The sequence below is a fragment of the Nanorana parkeri genome, unplaced genomic scaffold (assembly GCF_000935625.1).
Source record: "Nanorana parkeri isolate BGI_ZX_2015 unplaced genomic scaffold, ASM93562v1 scaffold452, whole genome shotgun sequence".
Lineage (NCBI taxonomy): Eukaryota > Metazoa > Chordata > Amphibia > Anura > Dicroglossidae > Nanorana > Nanorana parkeri.
This window is the reverse complement of record NW_017306720.1, coordinates 434,892-455,851: the sequence shown is the minus strand read 5'-3', so window position 1 is coordinate 455,851 and position 20,960 is coordinate 434,892. Positions and strand designations below refer to the sequence as shown.

The following is a 20,960-nucleotide window of genomic DNA, read 5'->3' as shown; positions in this document are numbered from 1 at the left end:
TGCATTGAAAATTGTGCAACAACGTGCGGTTTTCAAAGCAAAAACGCAGACAACCACACGAATACAGCTCACTAGCTTGAGTGCCTAGGTGTGAACCTAGCCTCAATGCACAGCGTTTTGATGTGAATGGGCCCTTGGGGGGGCATTTTAATACTGTCTCACTAAATACACCCTACAGTTGGAATTCAAATTACAATTAGCACTATTAGCACGCCAGTTACATTAATTATCCCTAATGCAAGACTGTAAGACATTCTATTACACAAACGCTTTGTGGTTAGTCCTGGAAGGGGTTTGCGATGTCTGGTCTTCGGGAAAATGGCGGCGTATGGTAAACAGAATACAGCCCTGGGTGTTATAAGCGGACATGTGAATTGAGCGGGCTGTTACCCTAGTGACGGAAAGTGACAGTAGTGCGCTGGAGAGATTTGAGACACAGTTATTGGTGTTCAGTTTCGCGCCAGGTCGGTGAGGTAAAGAGAGGGGTTTGTGGTCGGTCCGCGGTGATTGAGCGGGGTGTCCCGGCCTTCTAGCCCTGGATCGGGAGGTGAGGTGATCTGTGATGTCCGGGCAGTGCTCGGGGGGTGAGGGCTTTAGACCAGGTGGACATGGGCGAGCTCAGTGGACATGTACAGGCACGTCTGTGACAGCAGGGCAGTCTGTTTACATTGATATCCATTGTTTATGTGAAACATCTTCAGATTAGGTGGCATCCCCCCATGTTCGACATTCTTTGTTGCTAAAGCTGTGATTTCTGAATATTTGTGAGCAGACCTTTATCATAAGCAGTCTCTTATGGTGTATGGACACTTCTATGCAGCCAATTCACTTCAAGTGACACTAACCTCAGGTGTTATATCTTAAAAATGTATTAAAGTACCTTAACAAAAATGTATCTTATTTGTGTCTCACTCATCTGTAGATCCTCAAATCATCTCTGAATTGGTGCCGACACCAGGGGCGTCACTAGAGGGGTGCGACCTGCACCTAGGTGACACCATTGGAGGGAGTGACACCAAAATGTTTTGGTGTCACCCCCTTTGAAAAGTTGGGGCTCTCAGTCATGGACAGAGAGTTTGACAGTTATACGAGAGAGGAGAGGACCCGGCGGCATACCTTAAACCCAACGGGTGAATGCCCACCCAAAGCTCAGTATACCGTGAGCTACAGCTCGCGGTATACTGAAACGCCGCAGCCGGGACGGATCCCACATTACTGTCTGGATCCACCCAGCTGCGTGAGTGACAGCTGGCTCTGCCTATTTCGAGGCAGAGCCAGCTGTAGCCCGCCCCACTCCTCCAGCACTGACTGGGGGAATCCCTGCAGGAAGCGGTGAGTGACAGTCACGGCTCTCTGCAGGGACAGGATCGGAAAGTGAGCGAGCGACGGTATGTGTTAGCTCACTTCCCGATCTATTGAGCCGACGTGCGACAGTTTCATTGTCACACATCGGCTCGAACTATGAGGCTAAGTGACTTTCACTCGCCTCATAGTTCCCCTTTAAGTCTTCTTTAAACTGGCAATGCGTGCAATGATGATAGATAACATGAGTTCATGATGCTGTGTAGCTGATTGTTGGAGCATCTTGTAAGTATCCCATCTTTGGTTTGCAGATGAAGACTGAAGCGTACATCTACCATGTCAAAAAAACCAACCTATCCTTTGCCACATTTAGAATGCCTGTGTGTTATCTGTCGGGAGATTTTGCTGGAGCCGGTGACGCTGCCATGCCATCATACTTTGTGCCGTCCCTGTTTCCAGATGACTGTGGAGAAAGCCAGTCTTTGCTGCCCTTTTTGTAGGCTGCGAGTTTCCTCCTGGGCTCGTTACAATGCCCGATCAGGAACACTAGTCAACAAGGAACTTTGGGAGATTATCCAGCGCCAGTATCCAGAGGAGTGCAGGCGTCGTGCTTGTGGACTGGACACTGGAGAAGAATTTGAAGATGGTGAGACTTTCATGCTTTCCCTATTTTGGCTTCTAATTGCTAGTCCTTTTTTTTTTTTCCCCCCTCTAATGCATGGACAATGTAAGGGGACAAAAAACTAAAACACTCAAAAGGAAATTTCTACTACCGTATGATTAGTGAAGGCCCATTTCATGCATGCATTGTTATTGCTTTGTCCCACTTGTTTCATACCTTGTTGTTTTTATGTTCATATAGAATTTAGAATATTTGTTTGCTGGAAACTGTAATCTTGAAAGAACTCAGTAATGAGACCTATAGCACTGATGGATGTAGACCTCTCTATATGTTTGGGTGCAGGAACAGCCTCTTAGTATAGAAGAGAGTACTATTCCAGATAACAATGTATGCGAAAATATAAGTCTAGTTTAGAAATCATCAGGGGTGCGGACATTTTTCCAAAAAACTACTTGTCCAATGACTAAAGCGGTGACTCAATCTACTTGTCTTGCTACAAAAAAATAATTTTAACCCAAACCATATTTAATCTTGCTAATAAGCGCTTCTCATTGGTCAGTGTGGTTTGGTGGACCACTACAAATCCCATGAGGCGTTGCAAGATTCTCACAGCCACAGACATGACTCCCGAAGAGAGATGTATCATGGGATTTGTAGTTTCACCACAGCTGGAGGGCCAGAGGTTTGCTACCCCTGCTCTATGTAAAAACGTTTGGAGGTGATTGGTTCTCTTAATATAGCCTGCCCTCCAATACAGAGGATCAAACACAGCGTTGTGCTCCATCTCCTGTGCAGCTCGGCTTGTGACAACTGTGAGCAGGAAGCGCTGTACTCGCAGCGCTTCCAACTCACAGCTGTCACAAGCAGGCTGCTACAATTGATCTGGACAACTGTACAGCCACCCAGATCACTTGTACAGAAAGAGCGGCGGCTTCCCTGCTTACCTGCAGCAGGGCTATATGTAGACAAAAAAACACCTGCCTGAAACTGCATGTCCCAGGTGTCGAGCGATAGGAATTGGGTACTCCTGATCATGCAACATTATTGCCAACCCATAGAAAGATGTATTTACAGTCAAATTTCACATTTTAGATGCTGGAACCCCTGTGCTCAAAGTACATGAGAGAAACATTGGAGTGTCCTTGCTGATCATCTTCTGAAAATGCTAGTTGTGTGGCTTCCATGCATCCGAGTCACAAGTGTCATAGAAATTTGGAATTCCCTTTCTCTATATACTTGTTCCAAGTCAGTGAATCAAAGTATTGTTTAATCAAAGTAAAACCTTTTTTGCCTATAGTTCTCCTCAGGTCACGGGAGGATATATACTGTGTTCTCTGGTGACCCAAAACTCGATATATATGCTGAGAGTGCCGCAGCCGGGATGGATCCTGACAATACTGTCGAGATCAACTCCGCTGGCTGATTGACCGCTGGCTCTGCCTCCATGACATTGGCAATGGCATCCTCCATCTTTCTCTTACCACAGGTTTCTTGTATTGGGTCAGCCCTAATCTCTATACATGAGATGTGAGAGGATTCTTTGTTTTTGTATTGCAGATTAAAAACACAAAATAATTTTAAATGTGATGTTTTTGTTCATTTTTGCATTTAGGCTTTACACCTTATCCAGCTCCACAACTGTGCAAACCAGGGGAAATCAGAAAAGAATATGAAGCTGAAATAACAAAGGTAAGACGGAATTATAATACACTGAAGCCTATCTCCTGGTGAAAAAACAAACAAAAACCCTTGCAATGGGGCTACCCTCTCTTACACGTGTTAACTGCTCATTAATGTCTGGAGAGGGGGGGGAGGGAGATGTGTAAATGTATTTTACTTAACTGACCCCAGGCAGTCAGCTCTCACCTCTCTCCCCTATGGCTTATTGACTGTCCATCGGCATCCTCCTATATTATGCAGGGTATAAGCCCTGTGTTAGATGTGATGACGCTGGCGGGAAGAGACATACTATGTCTCTTCTGAAATAAAACAATTTTACCTATATATGATGGAATTGTCCCCTGATCCCAATGTACTGGAGACAAATCATTGATAGTAGCAGCAAAATATAATTTTTCTTTTCCCCTCCCCTTTTTAAACCCACGGGTGGTCCTATTTAATAAAAACATGATGCAGCACCACCTACCGAATGTGGGTAAAGTGACACTAAAGCCTATTTTTTTTTCCCCCTAGTGCTAATATAAAGACTTACGTTTATATAATGGCTCTTGATGTATACATCTTCTTCCTTACAGTCATTTTACGTTGTCTCCCCTGTGATGGTGCTATTGTCCGGTGTTTTGGTGTCTCCTCCTTTCAGTATCCCTGCGTGTGTGTTCCCAGCATGCGTAAACTGCCTCACATAGTCTCACACTGCAAGCCACTTCCCCCTCCTGTAACCTCTAGTGCACATGTACCTCTCCCCTTACTGTGTGCTCAGTACGCACCATCTACTGCATGGACATTCAGGGAATCTGTGCTCTGCGGCTGGGAACGAGCAGTGCAGAAAAGTGTAGATTTGTACGTGTTTGATCACACTGCAGCATTTACAAATGTTGGGGCACGCTACAATGCTCGCTAGCAGTAAATTAATGTGAAAAAAACTGTTTCGTACCACTTCAGGTTTTATCCCGAAATACTGGAAATCAGCAAAGCCGCCCTCGATGGGTGAATGTCTGCTAAAGGTTGCCAAATCCTGCTTGACTAAAAAAAGAAAATGTACAATCTTGACTAAAGTTTATCATTAGATCGACTTTTGCTGAAGGGATATGATGAAAAATCGTTGGCCCAGCATTGTGTCTGCTGCTGTCAGAATACAGTGTACAAAGCAGGAAATTAATTTATCCATTTGGTGGGGGAATTGGTCCTATTTTGTATTTTTTCTTTAGCCTGCGGGGCTGAGAAAAAACAAATTTGACCGTGTACTCAGCGTTACAGTGATCTGTTGATCAAAATCTGAAGCATTGCCAGGAAATTCCCTTACAGGACAAGATCGTGCAAGAACAATACAATGTTTATTCCCTACCCCCACCTCAAATTTTGGTGTTTGTTTCTTCTGAATTTACCAATCTTCTGGATCAACTGATTTAGAATTTCTTACTGTGCGTACATAAGGAAGGAGAATGCCACAACAATGGTCGAATTGGCCTTTAAAAAAAAAAAGTGTGTTCTGTACCACTAACCTGGATCTGGCACCTCAGCCTAACCGCCATTAATCCCTTGTGGTCTACATGCTGTTCGGAGCCATTCAGACGCTATGCACAGTTCTAGATAACACCTTATAGAGTAGGTAGGCATTAATGTATATCTAAACCCAAGGATGAAGATTTGATATATTGCACTTTAATTCAGTGGCTGCATTAGGGTTTTATTTTCTCAGGCTTTTTTCCGCCGTTCATCCGGCCAGTAAAATTCTTCCTGTCTTCGGTGCTGCTTACTTACTGTATCTGAGGAGGAGCAGCTATGTCACCCTAGGAAAGGAAATGTTAAGACTAAGCAAGGCCCCCTTTTTATCTTCATAACATGGGGGAGGTTTGGTAGTCCACACAGAGGGCTAGGAAAAATGCTGACTTAACAGTGCAGCAGAGATGAAGCTCACAAGGTTTCTGGCTGGATCAAAAAAAGAGAAGGTCATTGTAATGTATTAAATGTAGTTTCATTGTTTTGGACTACTCCTCTACCTTGTATGTGTGCACACAGCACTGCACATAGATTTCAGATTTGTAGAGTTGAGTTGTGATTCTCTTTTAGATTGAAGCTGATCGGCTTAGGAGAGAAGAGGACGAGCGGAGGGCAAGTGAGGAATACATTCAGAAGCTGTTGGCGGAGGAGGAGGCAGAGCAGCGATTGTCTCTTGAACGCTCACAAAGGGAACTGGAAGAACAGATGAAGAAAGATGAGGAGCTGGCTTGGATGCTCAACAGTGATCTGGTAAATAGAGTAAAAGATTTTTCTTACTGGCCCATGGTTCATTTTTAAAAATATTCACACTTAAAAGAAAAATCCACTTAAAAAAAAACAACTATTGTGTAGCCTTTTTATCCCATAGTTCTCTTTTAGGGTCACAGGAGGACATATACTAATATCCTCTCGTGACCCAAAACTCAGTATATAGCGGGCTGTTGCCCGCTATATACCGATAGTGCCGCAGCCGGGACGGATCCCAAAAATACTGTCGAGATCCACCCAGCTGGCGGATTGACAGCGGGCTCTGCCTATCCAGAGGCTGTGCCTGCCCCCTCCTTGTCCGTCCCTCCAGTCAGCGCTGGAGGATAGTAGAGAGGAGGGGGAATCTCTCTGCAGGGAGATGATCAGGTAGTGAGCGAGTGATGGTATGTGTACGCTCACTTCCCAAACAATAGAGCTGTCGTGACAGTTTCAATTTTGCACTTTGGCTCTGTCTTAAAACTGTCCAGGCACAGTGTCTGTCTGTTTGACCCAGCATTGCTTTAAGGGGTTCTAAACCCTCCGTTTTTTTTTGCCTATATCTACTGCTAGCAAGCAGTAGATATAGGCAAGAAGTTTAAAAAAAACGCTTTAACTAGTTTTAAACTTACCTCGTTATCGCTGCTCGCTCCAGCGCCGAGAATCAGGAAGTATTCGTACGGCCGCAAAGGATCTTGGGGCAGGCGCATGCGCAGTTCGGATTCTCGGCCGGGAGACGAGCAGAGACGCAATGTAAGTCTATGGAGGCGTGCACCCGCATGCAGACACCGCTGGATCGGAGAGACAGAGCAGTCAGAGCTGGATTGGAGAGCTGCCGCACCGCTGGAGGGAAACATCAGGAAAGAAGAGGAAGATCAAAATAAGAGACATCGTTTAAGGTAAGTGCTAACATTTACATGGGGGGAGGGGAAAACAAAATTTGACTTTAATGTCACTTTAATACAGGACCTGGACTCTGCTGCCCCTGTGGGTCGTAATGTAGCACTAAAAGGGGTATAAAGCTCCCCTAAGAAAAGAAAGCATAACATTCACTTTAAACACTACCATTCCTCGGTTACATAAGTTGCACTATCATTTTAATTGGCAGACATATATATATATTATATTTCTGGTAAATATGAAGGAGCACAAAAAAACATGAAAATAAAAGATATGTATTCTAAGTTGCTTCCAAATTAAAGCTTAATATGACGTGGAAAATACTCTGTTTCCAGGAATCTTCCAGGACAGCCAGTTCCCGCCCTTGGTGTGTATCCAGGTGGCATCCGAGGTTGGATGCAGGAGGGGATACTTTTGTGCATGGGGTAGCCTTCGGTCCTAGAGGTTACTGACTTGGGATGGAAGGAGGAGTCTATTTATTTAATGTGGTTGATGTGTTTCCTGTTGCAGGCAGGCGGAGCCTATATCTCGATGGCTGTCCTGGAAGATTCCTGGAAACAGAGTTATCAGGTAATCAACTCATGTTTTTTCATATGTATAGCATATAATATGTTGGGGTAGACTACAAACTCAGACTACAAAGTTATAACGTATAGAACTGTGATGAGTAGAAATGAAAAAACGCTCTGGGACTAGAGGGGATTTTGGGAGGAAAAGGTCAGGGGCATTTTGTAACTGTACACTGTTGGTCATGGAATGCCCCCTGAAATGTAATATCTTGCTTTGTGTTTTGGCTCACTGGTTTTTCCAGAAGGCTTTTCTGAGGCTTACATTAAATTATTTTTTTTACTAATAAAGGAATGCAGACCCTGAGAACTTTGAGATTTGCTTACGAAGTTATTATGAACTCAGACCCCTCCCCTTTAGGAATTGGTCTAGAAAGGACATGGTTGAACAGCCATTTATTGCAGATTCCTACCTTTTTTTTTTTTTTTTCTAGTCTGAATAAAGTTTGCCAAAATCCTATCGTGGTATAAAGATCACCAAAGAAGATTGTGTTTTTTTTTTTTAACTAAACTGCAGTCTTAAAGGTTTAACATTTTCTTCACTAGAATGAGTCCACTGCATCTTCTGTTGTGTATATATCCCCAGTGGAGTCGCCTGTAATCCACAAGAAGACAGTCGGTACAAAGTCCTCTAAAACTGTGAAAAGCAATCGAACGCAGTCTGGAGACATTGAGAGGTGAGGAAGGAATAATGATGTTTAGTAGAATCTTGTAGCTGAAAAACCTAACTTGATTAGGAGAGACAAAATTACCACTAACACCCATATTGCATCGATTTTTTTTTTTTTTTCCTGTATTGTAATAAAGATGTTTTCTGTCTTGTAAGAAGCGCTGCCTCCGGTTGAGGCATCCCTCCCTGTAGGGGGTCAGCAGTACGTCTGCTGTGTCTACACATGGAGTTGCATCAGTTAAGCCCTTGTCCCGCAATGGAGAAGTAAAATAGTTTTTTTTGTACTCATGGTAAAGTCCTTTTCTTTGAGTCTGTTGTGGGGCACAGGTCCCACACCTCTGTTTATGTTCATGCATTTGGTACTGCTTTGTCAAGTAAAACTGAGGCATGCTGGGAGCAGAAGGGGTTATCTTGGCCTGGCTCACAGTTTATTTTGTTTGCCAGTGTCCAATACTTTTGTGGATGACCGTAAACCCAACAGTATCTGAATTCCTGTCCTCTTCAATATGCTCCAAGAAAAGCATTTTACATTGAGTACAAAAATCCTTTATCTGGCAGCAAGAAGTTTAAAATAGCGAGGGAGTCGTTCATTTTCTTACTGCTGACCAGATTTAGGCCATCAATTTCTACACAAAATCTACATGTGTCATTCATTAACTTTCATTTTTTCTATTTGTATGTTGCAGGTTTCTGTCGCCTAAATCCGTAAATTTTGGTGATACTGCAGGGCCTAGTTTTGTCCGAAATGGGGAGCTTCAGGTAAATTAATCTGTTTTCAAATTAAAGATTTCAGCTACCTAAAAATAGTGGTTTTCCAGTGCAATAAGGATATCAACCCACGTTCAAAGGCTGTTAAATCGCGCTGTTTACCCATATTTTCAGAAAAAAAAAATCTTCTACTGTCGTGGTAAACAACCTGCTTCCCTGTTTATAATGGTCTGGCCCTCTAGCAACTTCAGCGCGAAATTATAGCTAATTTGCCTACAAACATCATAATAATAATCTGGCCACTCGGTGTATGTTCCTGAGGAGGTTCTTTCAATAATTCGGTGCCTTATACACGTTCGGCTAAATTTAAGTTTGGGGTCTTTGTAAGTTATTCTGGGTATTATATGCGAAATTAGGAACTGAATGTTTAACCAGTTTGGTTTGATGGCAGCAATCTTTATATGAGACGGAGTGGGTGGTGTGTAAGTGGGACCTGTAATCATTTTTTCCCAGTCAAATAGTGTTTTTTCAATCCTCTTACCACTGCAATAAGTAACGTGGCCGCTTGGAGTAGTGTGCGTGCGTGATACCTTGTTTTAAAGTTCATCTGCCATTCTCGTGTGCAGTAGAATTATTTAGGGGGCACTATAAAAAGACCCATTAATTCAGGTAAGTCGCCAGGATCGCTTCTGTTGTAAAGCCGACAGCCGGCTCTACAAGTTTAAACAGAGTCCCGGCGGCAAAAGTCACCGGGAGTCTGTTTAAACAGCCCCGATGCTGGCGACGTACACTGTACGTCGTCAGTCACGAAGGGGTTAATAAGAAATCATAGATGATACTGTGCCTACTGTTTTCTATGGTTCTACCATATTCATTTTCTAGACAGTACAACCTTTGCATCCAGTCTAATGTATATTTCTATTCATTGTATTCACAGAACATGAGTGCTGGTGTGTCAGCTTTGCTGGAGGACTTGGAGGATGATGAGGATGATGATGATTCAATGCCCTCTCTCTCCCCTCAGTCATCTTTTAATCGTAGTCCTATGGAAGGATCAGATGCAGAACCTATGGAAGGATCAGATGCTGAACTTCAACTACCTGGTCTGACTAAATTTTCTCCTACCAGAAGTGCATTACAGGCACGATCACCCACAAACAAAGATTTCGGACAAACTGGAACTCATAAGCCTCAGATTACCATAACTACTGCAGAGTTCTCTCCTCCCAGATGTTCTAGCTCTCTGGACCATTCAAGCAAATGGCAAAGCCCACAATGCCTTGATATGCCTGAACAGTGGCATACAGTAACACCTAAAAGAACTCTTGATCTCTTTGAGGACACAGAGGACCATCCAAGTGAAAAGAGGCCTTGCCTGGAGAACGGCACAGCTCCTGGATGTCACACAGAGAAGTTAATGGAACTGGAAGAGACTCTTCATGGGAAAAAGATGCAGGAGGAGGAGGACCGGCTTCTGGCTCTAAAGCTACAAAAGCTGTTAGACAAAGAGGTGAAACAAGTCAGCAGACAGAAGGGTTCCCCAGATGCGTATACACTGCGCCCTAAAAGATCCGCTCCACAGCAGGAGCCATTAGAGTCTACACCATTGAAAAGGACCGCTTCGAGGGACAGTACAGGAAAAAACAGTTCTGAACATGGGGAATCCTCTGATGAAAATAAAAAACCTGCCTCAAAAAAGTGCATTCAGTTCCCTCCAGGAGGAGGTAGACGTACAAGGAAAACTTCTGAACAGCCCTCATCACCTAATGGGGTAAAAATCCTGAAGCCAAGTAACAAACAGCAAACTATACTTGACATGTTTCAAAAATCTACAAGAAAGTAACTTAAATAAAACGTTTGCGTCATGAACTATGGCAGACCGTTCGTTTTTAATCACAATCTTATTCTAAGATTGAATATGGATTTCTTGTATTCTATGCATGGTATCTACATGTAAGACCTCCTAGTCTAGACATCCACAAGCCCTGAGACAGTCTTTTTAAGAAGGGCTTCTAGCTTTGGTATGAGTTTGTGTTTTTTTTTTTCTCTCCAGACTGCGTATGCAAAATGTTATTTTTCAGTAACACCATTAACAGTTCATAGAAGCACTTCCAGTTAATGAAAGCCGATTGCTATTAGCTGCAAAGCTGCTTTAGCTTACATTTCTTTGCTACAGTTTTACTCCTGATGAATTTTGCACATATATCAAGTGCTGTTTTTCCACTGACTCATTAAAGCGTTCTTGCACTAAAATGCAAAGCCTGTGTTTGCGGCGGCCCCCCATCCTCGTTAACAAAACACTGTATTATGGAAAAAACACATTGAAAGAAAATGCATTAAAAATACCCTAATCTTGGGTTATCGTCGTTTCCTTTTGCTGATGTCAATGGGCCTCAGAGCGATTTTGGGTAAACTCTGGATCCCAGTTCTCACGAGAGGATACCACAACACTATACAGAAGCATGTTCTCGCAGAATTTGGGATCCTCAACTTTCCCAGAATCTCTCAACAATGAGTATTCATCAATGTTGCCCTTGCCTAAGCAGCCCACCAGAAGCATGGGAGTAAGGCAAGTCACTTTTTTTTTTTTTTTTTTTAATGATCATTTCAAAGTGTGTTTTTCTTTTTTATTTCCATAATGCAGCGTTATGAAAGACTTTGCCTTTTAGTGCAAAGAGGAACTCCAGGAATAAACTAAATTAACCTTGCAGTGCAGGTACAGCCCCACTGCTCATTTTGCTCTAGGACATGGGTAGGCAAACTCTGGCCCTCCCAGCTGTGGTGCAACTACAAGTCCCATGAGGCATTGCAAGACTCAAGGCAGGACTCCCAGAGGCAGATGCATGATGGGATTTGTAGTTTCACCACAGCTGGATGGCTGGAGTTTGCCTTCCCCTGGTCTAGGGTATGGATTAAAGAAGATACACTTTGCCTGATCCTCTATCCTGCCTGGCTGCTACACCGGTCCCCATAGCCTTCTCCCCGGCCCCCCCTAGGCTCTGGCAGTCTAAGCCCCGATGACGTTGTCACATCTAATGCAGGTCCAATCACTTGCATTAGACATAAGGACACTAAATGACATACCACAGCTGGAGTGGAGGAGGAGAGAGATGATCTGCTGCAGGACCCGAGGATCAGCTGAACATTTCTTCTTTATCCCAGCCCCTAGACCAAAAGAACAGCTATCCCTTGCAATGTGGGGGTAGCCCACTGCAAGGGTTCATTTTGGTACCAGCTATATTCTTTAAATATGCCCAGCGAGGGTAAGTGCCTTTTTATAAAGTACTGTTGTATTTCAGTCAAATGTAAACTTTCTTTTGTGCAAGCCACCTTCTGGTTCTGTTGGGTCTATGTATGTATGTTTTACCGGAACATGAGTTTTTGAGCGCTTGTACTGTATTATTGCTGGATTCTTGTTTGTATGTGTGTATATATATATATATATATATATCTATATATAGATATATATATCTGTAAATGAATAGTAATACTTCTAGGATTATATTATTGCCTAGTACAAAATGAACTTCTGTACTCTGTTCCATTATAATGTAGATATATGCAGTCTTTAGTTTCAGGTATACAGAGAGGCAATTAAATGCTATTCATTTTTATGGATTCATTACTCTACAGTCACTACTTTCCACAGATTGCTCGGTTATTGTTTTGACTGCTGTAGTGGTATTGGCTTGGCAGTCACATACAAACATGCACAGTTGCTGCCTTGTGCTGTATTTAAAAGGAAATAACACTGTTTTTTTTCTTCCTTCACTAATGCTGGTACCAGGGATCTGAAACCAAAATGTATCTGCTTGATTTGGTGTAGCATGAACAGTATGCAGGCTCACATTCATTGAAAGTAAGGATGTTCAGATACCAGTCCTGATACTCGCCATTTTCATGAGAACTACCAGGGTTGCAGAAGTTGCAGCTGGGACCAGGCTCTGGCGCTCCATCACTGTCCTGAAATCATTTGTTTGCATTATTTTAGAACAACTGTCACATGACAACAAAAATGTATCAGTACTTGTATCTGTAAGTACTTGGACAAGTATCAGTACTTGTACAACTGGTATCGGTGCATCCCTTTTATATTTATGAAAAAAAAATAATGCATTAAAGCAGAGATGTACAAACCCCAGGAGCTCCGTGTGCTCCTTACAATAACAGCTGCCTCCTAACTTCTGAATTTTCCTCTAGTCTAGTCCTGGAGCTGGAAAAGTATCTGTACTTGTACTTGTACCGAGTACGGTACTTGGTATCTGAACATCCCTAATTGAAAGCTACCTGTATTTACAGAGGATGTCTTCCTGATTTTGTGATGTAGATTTAACAGAAATATTTGAAAGTGACTTTGTTCAAGACAAACATCAGAGCTTCCATAACAAGTTTTATACACTTGATATATTTTTTTCTTTGGAATTTAAAATTCCAACAAATATGATTGCTGGGCAGTTTGCTGTTGTTGGATTTGTCTAAGTACACATCATATCATGGCCTTGAACAAAAAAAGCAACTCCAGTGTTTAAGTATGTCTTTAACTACCTTCCGTCCATGGCCGTTTGGGAACGGCCGGACGGACGTCTGCTAGGAGCGGGAGGGCGTCTTGAGACGTCCTCCCCCTTCTCGTGTGCGGCACTCAGCGCGCACACGAGAGGGAAACCTGTAAGCATGTAAACAGCCACTCCTGGCCAGGAAGGGGGTGAAACACCATGGCCTTTAAGTGGTTAAAAGCAGACTTCCGGTCAAATGAAATCTTAACCCTTGTAGTGGGGCTACCCCTGCACTGCAAGGGGTAAGTCCTCATTTGGTCTGGGGAGCTAAAATAACAAACCTTTTTATATACACCTGAGCCACGATCCCAGCTGGCTCCTACACCGCTCCCTACTGCCTGTCTGCTCTGCTCCAGCGATGGAGAGTTCCTTGGAGTCCTCATATCATATACGCTGTATAGAAGGTGATGACTCACTGGAGCAGAGAGAGAGCAAGGCAAGAAGCGGTCTAAGAGCAAGCTGGGATCATAGTTCAAGCTATGATATTACTTTTACCATAGAGTATTACTTTTTTTTTCCCGCTTCCTAGACAAAACTGTATACTGAGCTTAGGGTGATGGGAGGACGCTAGTATATGTCCCCCCGTTACCCTAAGGAGAACTATGGGGAAAAACACTGACCCCGTAGTTCTCCTTTTAACCCTTGCAGTGTGAGGGTAGCCCCACTGCAGGAGTTGAGATTTGATTTGCCCAGAGTTCTCCTTTAAGGTTGCAGTGGCCTATAGTCACATGGGAATGATGACTTTTTCTGCCAAACACTATGTACAACAACATAATGAAGTCATTCTTATGCGGCTCTTTTTGTGATTTACTTAAACATAAATTTGTGTAGTCTTCTTTTTACTTGATATCGGCTTCTTGACATTCTCAGGCATGTGCTGTGAAAACATTAATGTTGGGAATGCACAGCTGAATCTGTACCTAATTCTTGGAACCTGATGTCAAACAACAGCTTTGGGTTCTGTCATAGTAAACGCATACAGCCATGAGGTGCATTCACAAAATAAACCTTCTGCCTGCAGCCACCTCTGAGTCTGAAGATGGTGTCCCTCTCTCTAATACCTTACTTGTCTTACAATTGCAGTATTAGAATACATTGATTACAATATTTATATATACCATTATTAAGTTAACTGATGCTTCCAAGTTTGTTCTAGGCTGCAGTAACTTCAGGTCATAAAAATGTTAATTATTAATAAATGATTCCCCTAAAAGAGCACATCAACCGAGATTTTTTGTTGTTGTAAATTTCATCACTCGTTGGTACAATCTCCTAAGAATGTTAAATGTACCGAGTCAAAGCAAAAATTCTGCTTTTAAAAGGTAATGTTGGAAATGGGCATTTTGTGAACTGTTCTGCATACTCATTCCAGGGCAGAGAAAGTGAAGCTGTTCAGCTCTCCTGAAGGTAGTCACTGCGCTGAAAATGGCACGTGGTTTTTGGTCAGGGTATTTGTTTTAACAAACATATTTTATTTTTTACCGATTCCTTAAGATTTGCAGATTATATGTTTTTCTCTTTCTCATGTGTTATCTTTGGTGACCTGAGATAAAGGTGTGGCAGCCATCTCTGGCTCATTATTGATTAAAATGGAGGTACAATTTAGGTGGAGCGGGTGTTCATACTCATCTTGACCTCCCAGACAATATGGGTTCTGTACCTTTCCCTAATATGACCTAAGTATACAAGTGAAGAGGTACCAACCTATAACCACTTACGGCGGCTGACAAATGCATTTGGTACCTTTTTACAGTGCCATAAAACAATGCTTCAATCCTCCTAAAAAGTTCACCCCGGATGTCAACTGGTTAAAGGATAACTATGGGGTCAGTGTTTTTCCCCATAGTTCTCCTAAGGGTCTCACGGGAGGACACAAACTAGCGTCCTCCTGTGACCCAAAGCTCAGTATACCGAGATGCCAGAGCCAGAACAGATCCTGACAATTATGTCTGGATCCACCCAGCTGCGTGAGTGACAGCTGGCCCTGCCTATCTAGAGGCAGAGCCAGCTGTACCCGCCCCCTCCCCCGTCCGTTCCGCCAGTCAGTGTTGGAGGATCGGACAGGTAAGGGGGGAAATCCCTACGGGGAGCCGTGAGTGACAGTCACGGCTCTCGGCAGGGACAGGATTGAGAAGTGAGCGAGCGCCGGTATGTGTTCGCTCACTTCCCGATCTATTGAGCCGACCTGTGACAGTCTCATTGTCACCTCGTCGGCCAGAACTATGAGGCTGAGTGATTTTCACTCACCTCATAGTTCTCCTTTAATAGCAATTGTCTAATGTACATCTTCATGCCTTGGCTATGTCATGGAGTAAAGCAATGGCCGCATGAATAGAAATAGATTGGTTGGTTCCCCTACAAACGATTAGAAATATTTGGATCATAGTGTCAATTTAAACTGTTTCCTGGAGTCAGTCAGCCTATTTAAATGAAGACAAGTAGTCACGCTGTTGCTTGGTAACATTGTGTGCACAACACTGAACATGGACCAGAGCAAGCAAAGGTGACAGTTGTCTGAGGAGATCAGAAAGAAAATGATACACCAGCATGTCCAAGATAAAGCCGATAAGACCATCTGCAAGCAGCTTAATGCTCCTGTGAGGTGCGTGGGAGTGTAGAAAACCTCACTATTTTCACCAGGTGGTCCAGCCTATAGCACTTCCTGTCTTAGGGTGGCTCCACTATTGGACAGCAGCATGGTCACCCTATAGAGATGGTAGTGTTACATGCACTAGCAGATTTATATAGACTTGACTAACAAAGAACTCTGTGCAGAAAAAAGTTGACCCTTACAGTGGAGCTACCCCCCCCCCCCCCCACACTGCAAGGGTGCAGTGCTCATTTTGGTCTAGGGTGTAAAATAAAAAATATATTCACCTTATCCTCGGTCCTGCTTGGCTGCTAGACTGGTCCCTGCAACCTCTTCTCCTCAAGGGCCCTGGCAGTCTAAAAGCCAGTGACGTTATTACGTCTATACAATCTAGACCCTTGGTTCTCAACTGGTGGGTCATGACCCAAAAGTGGGTCGCAAACCTATGTTTTTAGTGGGTCACCGCATGCCTTCCACTTTTCTAGGTGAGAGGCTCCTCAACCTCCACCTAGCGCAGCACTGTCAGTTCTCACGCCATGCAGCCATTCAAAATATGCTGCCCGGTGCCAAGTGTCAACTTGAGGTAGGGTGGGCTGCAGTGCGACTTGGGTCGCGACTTAATGACCGAGGACAAATGTGGGTCCTGAGGTTACATAGGTTGAGAACCACTGATCTAGACATTTATGTTGTGGAGGGACATTCCACAGCTGTGCCAGGGGGGTGAGCAGTCCGCAGACTTTTTATTTCATGGATTCTTATTTAATGCTAACGTTTATTAAGTAGTTACAGCAGTTTTTTTTTGTTTTTTTTGTGTTTTGTTTTTTTTTCCATTTTTGTGATGAAGGTTTTACATAAATGAATAAAGCTGACCATTGTAAGCACCCCTGTCAGTGTTAAATGGTTTGTCTCAATCCTCTATCTGTCACTTTTGCCAGACAGCTTGGCATGTTAAAGGAAGTTGAAAACTAGACTTGCTGGCCGGATCACCAGGTGAAAACAAAGCCTACGACAAGAGAACTAATGCAGCCACAACCTCTAAGGATCGCTTTAGGACAGGGGTAGCAAACCTCCAGCCCTCCAGCTGTGGTGGAACTACAAATCCCATGAGGCATTGCAAGATTCTCACAGCCACAGACATGACTCCCGAAGAGAGATGCATCATGGGATTTGTAGTTTCACCACAGCTGGAGGGCCAGAGGTCTGCTATCCCTGCTTTAGGATTAAGTTTTTTATTTTAACTATACTTTAAAAAAAGTGGAATAAGTTCTACTTTAAGGGATGGTGCATCTGAGTGTTAAGTGAAGAACATGCTTTGTGTGATGTTCTATTGACTCAGCCAATACAGCCCTTCAATCTTGGCTGTATTATTGGGCTCTAATGCTGGGTACTACCCTGTTTCCCCGAAAATAGGACCTACCCCGAAAATAAGACCTAGTACTATTTTGGAGAATTGCTAAAATATAAGACCTACCCCGAAAATAAGACCTAGTTGTGACCATTTTCAGGGCCGGTGGTGGCATAAGGGGGAACATGACGAGCCGCAGAAGAGGCGTGAGAGAATCAGCAGTGCCAATGAAGCCAGCGCTAGAGGAAGCGAGGCGGCAGCGGAGGGAGCAGAGCCGCATAAGCCAATGCTTCCTCTATAGTGTCAGCTCCTGTCACAGGCGGAGTGATACCAAATGCACTCTGCCTGTGAGGAATCGATAGTGAAAGTGCACTTCACTCATTCTGGCCAGAGATTGGTTACCAAATTGCTCTTGGAAAGGTAAGGCACCCCTGATTGCCCTGATCACTCTATTCTTAATTTTGCCATTTTGGATTATTTGATTTGGATATGGATTTGGATTAACTTTGGCTTGTTGTACATAAAAAAAAAAAAATAAGACCTACCCCGAAAATAAGACCTAGTGTGTTTTTTTGAGCCCAAAAAAATATAAGACAGTGTCTTATTTTCGGGGAAACACGGTAGGAACACAGGCAGCCAACTGTACCCCCTCCAAGCACCTCTTTGATGTCTGCTGATATATTAGATCCCTAAGCACAGACAATCAAAGATGGTGGTGTTGGGGGAAGGGGAGTAAGACCAGCACTACAATGGAGGATTAGGTAAAATGAGGGAAAAAGCCTTCGTTCCTCTAACCAGTGCTGAAACATCAGCTTTTCTTTGCTGCCTGTTTTCTTATTGGGGGTCATTTCCTTCACTCTGAAATCAGTGATATTAGCCACCTGGTAAATCTCCCCAACAGGAACACATCCACCACGTGCATTCTGCACAATAACACCTCTATACACTGTATGTAGCAATATTAACATGAACCCTATCGCTAAACTAATTCTGTAAACCTAGTAAATGGCACTAAATGAGCCGATGTTTATCCTGATAAAGTCTCCCATTATATTCCTAGTGTTAAAGCTGAACTCCGGGACAAGCAAATACAGTAATACCTCGGTTCACAAACACTTCTGTTCGCAAACAATTAGGTTGCCGAACAGGAAGTTCTAGCAAAATTTTGCCTCCGTTCGCAAACTCTGCATCAGGTGACGAACACGACCGCGGCTATCTTCCGCGCTCTGACACGTGGTCGTCGCTTCCTGTAGTCGAGCAACAAGGTATGGACACCGGCACTCCAAAGGTAGAAGTACGTCTATTTATTGACGCACGTGCAAAACATGCTCATTGCTGTATTTGCACGTGTGTCGATAAATAGACGTACTTCTACCTTTGAAGTGGCGGTCTCCATACCTTTTTGTATTACTGGATGGTAGCCATCCGTCGACTGCCGATGCACCCAACCATTCTTGTTACGGATAAGCGGACAGGAGTGCAATGGGTATATGGATAGTAGTTTCCTGTAGTCATGATCGCGGTTGCAGACAGAGCTGTGCACACTTACTGGGAAGCTTTTTTGTGTGCTTTGTAGCACAGTACTGTACAGTATTACTGTATTCAATCCAGCATGGCTCCCAAGAAAGTGCAGAGCAAGCATGGTGGTAAAAAGAAAGCGCAGAGCGTTAATGAAGGTGACAAGAACGTGCAGAGCGGTAATGAAGGTAACCAGAAAGTGCAGAGCAAGCATGGTGGTAAAAAGAAAGCGCAGAGCGTTAATGAAGGTGACAAGAACGTGCAGAGCGGTAATGAAGGTAACCAGAAAGTGCAGAGCAAGCATGGTGGTAAAAAGAAAGCGCAGAGCGTTAATGAAGGTGACAAGAACGTGCAGAGCGGTAATGAAGGTAACCAGAAAGTGCAGAGCAAGCATGGTGGTAAAAAGAAAGCGCAGAGCGTTAATGAAGGTGACAAGAACGTGCAGAGCGGTAATGAAGGTAACCAGAAAGTGCAGAGCAAGCATGGTGGTAAAAAGAAAGCGCAGAGCGTTAATGAAGGTGACAAGAACGTGCAGAGCGGTAATGAAGGTAACCAGAAAGTGCAGAGCAAGCATGGTGGTAAAAAGAAAGCGCAGAGCGTTAATGAAGGTGACAAGAACGTGCAGAGCGGTAATGAAGGTAACCAGAAAGTGCAGAGCAAGCATGGTGGTAAAAAGAAAGCGCAGAGCGTTAATGAAGGTGACAAGAACGTGCAGAGCGGTAATGAAGGTAACCAGAAAGTGCAGAGCAAGCATGGTGGTAAAAAGAAAGCGCAGAGCGTTAATGAAGGTGACAAGAACGTGCAGAGCGGTAATGAAGGTAACCAGAAAGTGCAGAGCAAGCATGGTGGTAAAAAGAAAGCGCAGAGCGTTAATGAAGGTGACAAGAACGTGCAGAGCGGTAATGAAGGTAACCAGAAAGTGCAGAGCAAGCATGGTGGTAAAAAGAAAGCGCAGAGCGTTAATGAAGGTGACAAGAACGTGCAGAGCGGTAATGAAGGTAACCAGAAAGTGCAGAGCAAGCATGGTGGTAAAAAGAAAGCGCAGAGCGTTAATGAAGGTGACAAGAACGTGCAGAGCGGTAATGAAGGTAACCAGAAAGTGCAGAGCAAGCATGGTGGTAAAAAGAAAGCGCAGAGCGTTAATGAAGGTGACAAGAACGTGCAGAGCGGTAATGAAGGTAACCAGAAAGTGCAGAGCAAGCATGGTGGTAAAAAGAAAGCGCAGAGCGTTAATGAAGGTGACAAGAACGTGCAGAGCGGTAATGAAGGTAACCAGAAAGTGCAGAGCAAGCATGGTGGTAAAAAGAAAGCGCAGAGCGTTAATGAAGGAGACAAGAATGTGCAGAGTGTTAATGAAGGTGACACGAACGTGCAGAGTGTTAATGAAGGTGACAAGAACGTGCAGAGTGGTAATGAAGGTAACCAGAAAGTGCAGAGCATGCATGGTGGGAAAAAGAAAGTGCAGAGTGGTAATGAAGGTGCTTGTTGAGGAGCATTCCACTGAGGAAGAAAGGGAGGGGGTTAGCAGTGATGTGATAAAATCCATTATGGAAAAATGGAATGAGTGCCAGGATTTCTTTGAGAAGCACCACCCCAACATAACTGTAACGAACAGAGTCTTGAATATGATGAACGATAACGTGGTCTCTCATTTCCGGAGGGTTCTGCAGCGCACGAAAAGACAAGTGACAGACAGATTGTTCGCCAAAATCGACCCTGCAGCTAAGAGACAAAGAACAGAGGAAACCCCTGAAGGAGATCTCCCCAATGTCCTTATGGAGGGGGACTCTCTCCCTCCACACAATAACCTCCTCTCCACCCACCTTCCTGTCCTCCATGCCAGATGTTGCCCCAAGAAAGGTTAGTGTTCACTCTGTTCATACTGTACTTGGTTTCATATTTTTGTGGTTAACATTTTTTTTTACATATGGTTCAGAACGGATTAACCTCATTTACATTGAACCTTCTCAAAAAATTTGATTCTGTTCGCGACCAAAATCGGTTCCTGACCACGTTCGTTGGGGTCAGAACGGATTAACCTTATTTACATTGAACCTTATGGGGAAATTTGATTCGGTTTACGACCAGAATCATGCAACCAATTAAGTTTGTGAACTGAGGTACCACTGTTTTGTCAAAATACAAGAGACGTGTATTCTTCTTGAATCTTGGAGAGCTTTCCGGTCACTGCTGTGCTCTGGCAAAGCACCTTGTCCCCATGTTGATGAGAACAACGGCCTCTTCTCCACAACCCTGGTATCT

The 20,960-nt window shown here is 43.7% G+C and overlaps 1 protein-coding gene across 1 annotated transcript in view; it reads left to right on the top strand.

Moving 5' to 3' along the window:
* Positions 1 to 1,617: 1,617 nt before the first annotated feature.
* RNF168 (ring finger protein 168) overlaps positions 1,618 to 20,960 on the top strand; it is a 27,557-nt gene continuing 8,214 nt past the window's right edge. The window contains exons 1-8 of the mRNA XM_018560357.1: positions 1,618 to 1,948; positions 3,537 to 3,613; positions 5,675 to 5,854; positions 6,815 to 6,839; positions 7,901 to 7,991; positions 8,671 to 8,743; positions 9,717 to 10,547; positions 15,938 to 15,944. Of these exons, the coding sequence (XP_018415859.1) occupies positions 1,639 to 1,948; positions 3,537 to 3,613; positions 5,675 to 5,854; positions 6,815 to 6,839; positions 7,901 to 7,991; positions 8,671 to 8,743; positions 9,717 to 10,535 (1,575 nt within the window). The 5' untranslated portion in view covers positions 1,618 to 1,638 and the 3' untranslated portion in view covers positions 10,536 to 10,547; positions 15,938 to 15,944. The remainder of the gene's footprint in view (positions 1,949 to 3,536; positions 3,614 to 5,674; positions 5,855 to 6,814; positions 6,840 to 7,900; positions 7,992 to 8,670; positions 8,744 to 9,716; positions 10,548 to 15,937; positions 15,945 to 20,960) is intronic.